Source organism: Muntiacus reevesi, chromosome 3 (genome assembly GCF_963930625.1).
Source record: "Muntiacus reevesi chromosome 3, mMunRee1.1, whole genome shotgun sequence".
NCBI lineage: Eukaryota > Metazoa > Chordata > Mammalia > Artiodactyla > Cervidae > Muntiacus > Muntiacus reevesi.
The window spans coordinates 88,349,564-88,358,357 of NC_089251.1; the positions used below are offsets into that span (position 1 = coordinate 88,349,564).

General features: G+C 54.3%; 1 protein-coding gene across 6 annotated transcripts in view; it reads right to left on the bottom strand.

The window, feature by feature from the left end:
* The window catches only part of CD207 (CD207 molecule), a 55,180-nt gene extending 46,468 nt beyond the window's left edge, over nt 1-8,712 (bottom strand). Inside the window, exons 1-2 of one of the 6 annotated variants that reach the window (XM_065929484.1) lie at nt 8,451-8,711; nt 7,256-7,861 (exon numbers count right to left, since the gene is read on the bottom strand). In XM_065929484.1, the coding sequence (XP_065785556.1) occupies nt 7,256-7,286 (31 nt within the window). In that variant the 5' untranslated portion in view covers nt 7,287-7,861; nt 8,451-8,711. Of the gene's footprint in view, nt 1-7,255; nt 7,862-8,450 lie in introns of those variants that run through there. The other 5 variants (XM_065929489.1, XM_065929486.1, XM_065929485.1 and 2 more) reach the window with 5 other exon arrangements.
* Nucleotides 8,713-8,794: the final 82 nt, after the last annotated feature.

Here is an 8,794-nt window from a genome sequence, read left to right on the forward strand (position 1 = left end):
GTCAATGGAAGCCTCTTCCCTAAGCTTCACCAGTTTCCCCCATCTGCTCTCAGAAAAATTCCTCTTTCTTCTGGCCAAGCAGGGAACCCTGAGCTAGGGGAGCCCCCACATTCTCACACAGGTAAAATGAAAACAATCAGATGTCCATCAGTAATGAGTGGATGAACAAATGTAGTATAACCATACAATGGAATATTATTTGACCATTAAAAAAATGAAGTTTTGATACATGCTACAACATGAATGAAACTCGAATCATTAAGTGAAAGAAGCCAGACTCAAGATCATGTATTATATGATTCCATATATATGAAAGTTCCATAATAGCTAAATCCATAGAAACAAAAAGTAGATTTGTGGTTTCTTAGGGCTGAGGCGAGGATGGGAAGTTGTGGGTAATAGCTAAAGGGTACAAGTTTCTTTTCTTTTTTTTTTAATTTTTAAACTGAGATATAATTGACATATATTTGTTTCAGGTATAAAGACATGGTTCCATATTTGTATATATTGCAAAATGACCACCACATAAGTGTAGTTAACATCCATCATCACATATGGGTACAATTTTTTTCTTAGGATGGAAACTTTTAAGGTTGACTCTTAGGAACTTTCAAATATACAATACAGCTTTATTAATTATATACAAGGGTTCCCCTGGTGGCTCAGTGGTAAAGAATCTGCCTGCGATGCAGGAGATGCATTCTGTCCCTGGATTGGGAAGATCCCCTGAGGAGGAAATGGCAATCCACTCCAGTATTCTTGCCAGATCCCACGGACAGAGGAACCTGGAAAGCTACGATCCATAGTCCACAGGGTTACAAAAAGTCAGACACAACTAAGCACATTATTAATTATAATCACCAACAAGTTTCTTTCTGAGGTGGTAAAAATATTCTAAAATTTACTGTGGTGATGGCTACATTGTATAGCTGTGCCTAAACTATGTATTTTGGTATACCTGTGAATGTACAAAAACCATTGAATTGTAAATGTATTGATGATATATTGATTATACCTCAATAAAGCTATTATTAAGAAACAGGAAAAACAAAATAACACATACAGGGTTCTAGGCGGTAAGTCCACTGTCCACATCAGTTGAGGCTCTGCTCTTTCAAAGTCTGCATCCTCCAAGTCTAGATTTCCTCCAGTCTCCACAGAGGCTAAGGCTTCCTTCGAGGGTGCTTTGCCTCTCAGTCCAAAAGCACCTCCCCAGCTGCTGTGCTAGGGGATGGAAACCTTGAAACTCTGGCCCAGAGAGTACTTATTTATCTGTGTTTAAGGGGAGCCTGGTTCTCAGTGTGAAGGAAGAGTGAAGAGATTTTTGCCTTGGCAGAGCCCCAAGATCCAGCACCCAGGTTTGAATCCACTGTTTGATCTTGGTCTCCGTTTCCTTCTCTTCAAAATGGAGCATCCGAGTCACCACGATATGAGTTGTGACTATTTCATGAAAGTATGAATCTAGCACACCTTCAGAAGGTTAGCCACATGTCCCTTGCTAGAAAACAAATGAAGGTGCAATCATCTTAGGGGATGATCCATATAAAATCAGGATGCAGTAGTAGGAGTGAAGGGATTTTTTAGGAAAGAAGTCTTTTGTTTTGTTTTTAGAAGATTCTCTCAAGTCTCTGGTGTCTTTTCATTGATTTTAACTCCAAGAGCATGTCAGGATCCTAATTTCCAAAGACAGACAAGAAGAAGAGGCAGGGGAGGAGTGAAGAGAAGAGGGAAAATAAGGGCTCTGGAGAGGGAGAGCAGGTGGGAGGGAGGATGAAGAGGAGATGGAGGGAGACTGCTGTGGTCCAGAGGCTGGCCTGGTAGGGAGGAGAGCAGTGCAAGGAGTGATGACCCAGAGAGGGAAGAACGCTGGAGAACCTGAAGGAGAAAAGAAGCAAATGGAGAAGGAAAAGGCTGCAAAACCTTCAGGTTGGGGGCGGGGAGTAAGGAAGAGTCACAGAGAAATATCTGGGGAAGAGATGCAGGAAGTCAAGTAACCATTCTTGGTGGAATCTGTCTGGAAGAAAGCAGATAGGAAGAGAAGACCCCCAAATCCAGTTTCCTATCCTAGAACCTCGAGGCACCCATCCAGTCCTACCAGGTCCCCTCCCTCACCCCTGGGTGGCCTTACCCAAGAGAACCCTGAATCTTACCGGTGGGGGAGTTTTCAGATCAAGTTGGACACTTCAGGTTGGGTCCAGCTGTGCACTGTCTGGGCCTGTTCACCCTCTCTGATCCCCTCCACAAAACTGCCCCCAGCACTGCTAACTCCCCTCCCCCACTTCACCAGAGGTCTTGGCAGAAACAACCATTTCTTATCCCCTAACCTGCTACGAGGGCTTCCCCATTGGCTCAGATGGGGGAGAATCCGCCTGCAATGCGGGAGACCTGGGTTGATCACTGGGTCAGGAAGATCCCCTGGAGGAGGACATGCAACCCACTCCAATATTCTTGCCTGGAGGATCCCATAGACAGAGGAGCCTTTGCGGCCCTGGGCTCAGACACGACTGAGCGACTAAGCATAGCACAGATCTGCAACAGAAAGACCAACCCAGACCTTTCCTCCTGCCTTTGTCTCAGCCGCAGGTAACACCTGCTTCCCCCACTCTTGGCCCAGTTCAGTGGTTTACAAGAAGGCTTCACCTGGAAAACTTTCAAATATAGGGAGCCCTCAGGGAACCAGATTTTAAGCCATTTGGTCCGTGGCCAAGCACAAGTTTGCCTAAGTTTTCCAGGTAATTTAATACAGGACAGGTGTTGAGAACTCCTCTGCCTCCTCCCCTAAGCCTTCTTGGCCCTGGGCCAAGGCCTTCTTCGAGGCAGGAGCTCCCTGCTGGCACCGAACTGCCCTTCAAGGTAGGTATCTGATGAGGGTCACTCCAGGGGGCCCTGCTTACATTCTGGCCAAACACACAGCTCCCCTTGAGCAGCTTTCCCAGATAGAACCCTGGACTCACAGGCTCGGGATGGGCATCAGTGAGATATACCAGGACTGGGGTGGGTAGAAGATCCTGATGGCTCTGCAGCTCAGCAGCCTGGCTGGGGTCCCTGCCCAAGCAGAGGAGAGGACTGAGAGGAGTAGGACAGTGCTATCTTGAGGCGGGGGAGGGTCCAGGCTGTGCCTAGGAGGTGCTTTCAGGAGTGCAGGCCATACCCCAGGACTCCAAACTGGATGAGGCAGGGGTGGGGAAAAGGATTCAGCAGCCACCCTAGTGGCCTGGAACTGGCAGCAACCTGGTGCCAGGAAGAAAAATGCCAGTTGGCTGGACAGGCGCCCCCAGGAGGTGGTGCAACAGCTGGAGTCTCCCCCACCTCACCTGTACTTCACCCAGGCCCAGCCCACTAGGGTCCTTCTTCTCCATACGGGTGACCTCCACCCCTACGAAGGGCATCTCTAGCACCCTGAGGGTCCTGCTCCCTGCACAATTCTCAGAAAGCATCTAGCGCAGACAAGCCTCAGTCATCTTTCGTTGCCTGGAATAAGTCAATGACACTGCAGTGACTGATCCTGTGGGTGGTTACAGATCTAGGAGGGGCCTAAGCACTGGAATATGAAGAGCCTCACTTTGCCCCCAGCACCTGTCCCAGCATCCTATCATTAGAACTGCCCTCCTTGGGTTTCAGCACTGCTGATCTCCTCAGAAAAGATACACTTGATTGTGTTACAAAAATAATAATCTCATTATTAGAAAAAAAAATCAACAAGAACAACCCATCTCTCTCATTTTAAAATGTCAACCCCTTTCTACCTGACGGTGGACAGTGGCTCCCTCCTTCATGTGCAAGTGCAGAGGTCTGGCTCCCAGGTATGTAGGGTGGGGTACAGGTGGGTTCGGGGAAGGAAGCGATGAATGGGTTTTTTCTACAAGCTAGGTCTTGTGCTCCCCAGCTGAATGTGCAAGCAAAATGCTCCTCCCTGTTCACCTCAGATCACCAGTGCCCTTCAGCTATAGGGGAACCCCTGTTCCAGCAGTGATGGCTGAGTAGATTCAATCACCTGGGTGATTGGATTCCCTAGGGGGCAGAGTAAGTGCTGCCCAGGATCTCCCACAGACCTTTGGGTAGGGCCCCAAAACCAGGAGGCAGGTGGAAAGGAGATCCAGACAGGGCAGAGGAAGCCAGACCCCTTGAGCCTATAGGCACTGGGGAATGTGCTGGAGGGATGCACAGGCTGAGGGAAGGGAGTGGCTTGGTAGAAATGGAAAAGAAAGCCAGCTGGAGAAGGCACCTGAATTGGCTGCAAGCTCAACGAGGCTCCCCAGCAGTTCTGGGGGAGTGGCCTGGCCCCAGCCTCAGCAAGGGCAAGGCCATAGGGAGTGTGATGAGCTGGGACCAGAGGTTCAGGCCTGGAAACCTGGCCTGTACAGCTGCCAGAGCACCCAAAGGATATGAAAGATGGAGGAACAACCAGAGTCAGGACCAAACCTGTGAGGTTGCAGGCTCTGAGCACCAGAAGAGGATGTTGAATGCTCCTGCCAGAGTCCAGAGCTGCAGGCCAACTGGCATTGGAGGACCAGGGGCCTGGGCAGATAGGTATAAGCAGCTCCTGGGGGAACCCAGGCTCTGACTCCCACCCACCTACATACACACCTTGTCTCCCCTAGAATCCCACTTCTGATCTAGAAAGCTTTGATGCTGAGCGTGGGTGCATGATTATACATAGTCACTCAGTGGTGTCTGACTCTTTGAGACCCCTTGGACTATAGTCTACCCAGCTCCTCCAGCCATGGATTTTTCAGGCAAGAATACTGAAGTGAGTTGCCATTTTCCTTCTCCAGGGATCTTCCTGACCAGGGATCAAATCTGCATCTCCTGTGTCTCCTGCATCGCAGGTGGATTCTTTAGCTGCTGGTGGGAAAGAACCACTATTTACCCACAGGTGACTGTGCCCCAGCTCTCTCAACACAGAGGCTCCAGAAGTCAGTCTCACCCACTGAGACACCAAAAGGCGAGGAGAAGGTGGATGGGGAGGGAGTTCTCCAGGTGAAATGTTCCTGGAGAAAGAGTAGAACAGGCTCACTCCCTGACACGGAGTGAGGCATGGGAAGGAATTGGAGACTTATGGTACTGAGCCAGGCAAGGGGGTTCTTTTCCCAACTCAGGGGGTTCCTTGAAGAAATTCTCTGGAAACCTAGTCCTATGAGGCATCTGAGGGGAGCTGGGGTTGGTGGCCCCTTCCTGAGGATCCTCTCCACACTCCATCTGTGAGTGGAGAACCTGAACCACCACGTTCCCCAGGAACTCTAGTGGCAAGGTGTCACCTGTCTCCAGTCCAGGACTCAGCAGTTTGTGCCCAGAACTGCACACCCTCCAACACCCGAGGTCACTAATCCCCCAGACCTGCTGAGGCCGAAGGGAGACTGACAGTGTGAATTGAGCTGGGCCTTGAGTTGTGGGGGCCTTTTAGATCCCAGGAAGGGCTGGATCAATACCTAGGGTTTGTCTGTGTTCAGCCACGGCAGAGCGAGAGCTCCTGAAAAAGCAGTTTAGGTCATCGCCCTGCCCTCTATCTTCTGAGCTCACCCCACACCTCCCAAGTTAAGGTTCTCTGAGCACTTTACAAAAAGGGTGGGGGTGGGGGCAGAGAGACAGAGTAAATTCTCAGGGTTCCTAGTGTCTTGGCCAGGACGAAATGTTCAGAGGGTGGTTGGAAACTAACGGTGAGGGTGAAGGCAGGACTAGCGCAGGACAATGCCCCCCTCCCCCGACCCCCACTGTCAAGTGAGGGATCCGGGATCCTTGAAAATTCCCACAAGGTAGACTCAGAACTTCTGGAGCTCTGCGTCCCACTTAGCCTGCAGGAGGGTCCCGGCAGAGCCAGCGTTTCAACCTGCCTGCAGGCGTGAGCATGTGTACACACAGACACACACGCAGCAAGGCCAGTCTTACTGTATAGGATCCAACTGCGTGGTCCACACCTCCCGCGCGGAGCACTGGCGCTCCCAGCCTTCCTCCGCTGGGATTCAGGCAGGCAGTCCAGCAGGGTACGGGTAGGCGCCCCGTGGCCCCGCAGGACTCGCTTCCTGGGCGGGCAGCTGGAGCTAGGGCGCTAGGCGGCCCCCGGTTCAAGAGCCTGAGTTTAGGAGCCGCCCAGGCTCCCGGCTCGGCTCGGCCAGGGTCTCTGCTGGTCTGGAGAGGAGGTTGGTGAGGAGATCCAGCCCACCCCCACCTCCCACCTCCCACACCCACAACACAAACTGTGCCTCGGCGCGCAAAAGCTCTACGTTCCTCACTGGATCCCTGCGCACACAATCACGGAGGCCGGGACCCGACTTCCAAGGCCTGCAGTGTAGCGAGGGCCGGGACTCCTGCGGGATGCCAAACCTCAGACTGCCAAGAGGGAAGGAGAAGAAAGAAGAAAGAGCGGGAGCGGAAGACTGCGAACTCCCAAGAGTCGACTGGAGCTGGCCTGTAGCCCCCTCCCATGCTCCTTGCCGGGTTCTCCCCGCAGACAGGAAAGGGGAGGCGGCCCGACTTCCATGGACACGGGATCACGGGACCCTTCGGGAAGTCACCGGCATCTCCGGGAGAAGGACCCGACTGCCCCGGGAGTGAGCGCATTCCCGAAAGCCCATCTACGGCCTTTGAAGAGGACGCTGGAACGGAGACCCGAATTACTGGCACAGAAAGCCACCATTCATGAAATACAATTTAGCGGAGTGAAGACAAACAAAACCCGGTATGGTTCAGCAGGTGGCTGGCCCATTTTTCTTAGAACAGAAACCCGGGCCTCCTCCCATGAGGCCCCAGGGAACAGAGGGGATTTGGGGGCCGGGAAGATTCCCACCGAATGTTTGCTTTCTGCTTAGAATTTTTCTACACCGGACACGTCTTACTTGAATAATAAAAATAAACTTGAGAGAATCACGGAGGAGAACGACTGACGTGCAGAACGAAGATGACGGACCGGATCAAGCGACCAGCGTGATCCGGGGCTGGGGAGGAAGGCGCCCTGGCCCATCGTGGGGAGGAGAGGGGAGGGGAGTTTGGCATCTCCTCTAGACACCAGGCTCCAGGGGACCAAATGCAAGTGCCGGGCTCCCGGTACCACGCGGCGTGCGTCCTTCCAGCGGGGTTGGGTGCGGCTGGGTTACACTCCCCAGAGCCCTTCTGTAACTCTAACCCTCCTTTCTCCCTCTCTGGGAGTCTGGGCAGCACAAATTCTCGGCCTGGCAGCGGGTGCGTGCTGCTCTCGCTCTGCACACCCTGCCCTACACCCTGGGCTCCAGCCGCCGTTCCCCTCCCCCACCCAAATTACCTTGTAGCAGAGTTTCCTTCCCTCCTTCCATCCGTCCCTCCTTTCCGTTAGTAAGGACCAGCAGGCCTTTACCCCTGCCCGCCCCCTTTACCCTCCTTTTTTCCTGTCCCAAACCCTGCCGGGAAGCGCCATTAGTCACCCAATTAAATAATTGGTGCGCCCCGCCCACTTCGCTTTCCGTTGGGGACTTTCGAGATTGGACACAGACACACACTCAACCGCTCACATGCACACTTGACATCCACTAAGGCACTGACTCACACGCTCACTCATTCACCCGCTCCTCCGGCTCCGGGAGACCTGCAGGAAGCGCGAACAACGCACCCGGCCGCCCCACTGCCACTGGCCCCCTGCACATCCAGGGGCGCGGCCCCCAGACGCTCTTGATCGGACCCCCGGACACAGCGACGCACCCTCGCTCACTGCAGCACGCGGCGCACAGAAGGGAAGCCGGCTGCTGTCCTAGCGTTTTAGGGGCGGGGTCAGGGCCCTCCCCCAAACGCGCACACACGCATGCACACACATCTTCGCTGCGGTCTCTCAATCTTTCTTCCAAGCCCCTTTCTGAGTCAAAGGAAGGGAAATCCGGCCTGGCCTCTCCTGGCGCTGTCAAAAGAGAAGATGGACTCAGGAACCTCACAAAGCGCTTGGGACTCGGAGGGTCCAGGGACCCCACTGCTCGGCCTGAAGGCCAGCCCGGCTTCCAGCCGCGCTCACCTCCTCTTTTCACCCCTCTCCCGGCCTAGCGAGGCGGGCCGGTACTCGGGACTGAGGAGGGGAGACCTCCGCGGGGCCGAGAATGGGGGAATGGAGGGGCCAGGGAGATTTTTCACCTTCTGTCCCAGTCTAGGGGTGCGATCCCGCTTCTGAAGGCCTCTGAGCCGCAGGGCCCCGGGGTCTTTGCAGCCTACCACAGTCTCAGCCTCACTCGACCCTCCCGGCTCCTGAACCCGGCTATGGGTCTGCAATCAGTCTTTTCTCCCCGGCGAGTGCAGACCGTCCCCTCGTCCCCTTGCCTCGCTGTCTCGGGTTCTTTTACCACACTCTTGGCCTTGCTCCGCCAGGAGCGCCGGGAGGGGGCTATGTTCCTGAGTGTGGGTGGAGGTATGAATCTGGGGGGTGGGGGCCACTGAATCCCAGGCCTGAGCCCCCAGTCCCAGCCCCCTACCCCGCCAAGTACTCGAGCAAGGCCAACCTCCTGTTTTCTGCTCGGTCTCGCCGGGGTCGCCTTCCTGGAACACTTTGGTTATTGATTCCGCTGAAAGAGCCGGAGTGCGGAGACTGCGCTTCCCTGGGGACGAAGGGAGTGGGGAGGGGAGCAGGCTGGTGGTTGGGGGAGGGAGTTGATAAACTTTAGGAGGGATGCAGGGCGTTCCTCGGTACCCCAGGGCCTCCTCGGCCTCCCTCTGCCGGGCTCCGAGTGCGGCTAGGCTAGGGGTAGGAGGGCCGACGACCCCCACCCCTAGCGCAGCTCCGTAGCGCCGCTGGGAGTCGGAGAACCCCGACTCGGGCCCAATCAGCAGAGAGGGGTGGGGCGGC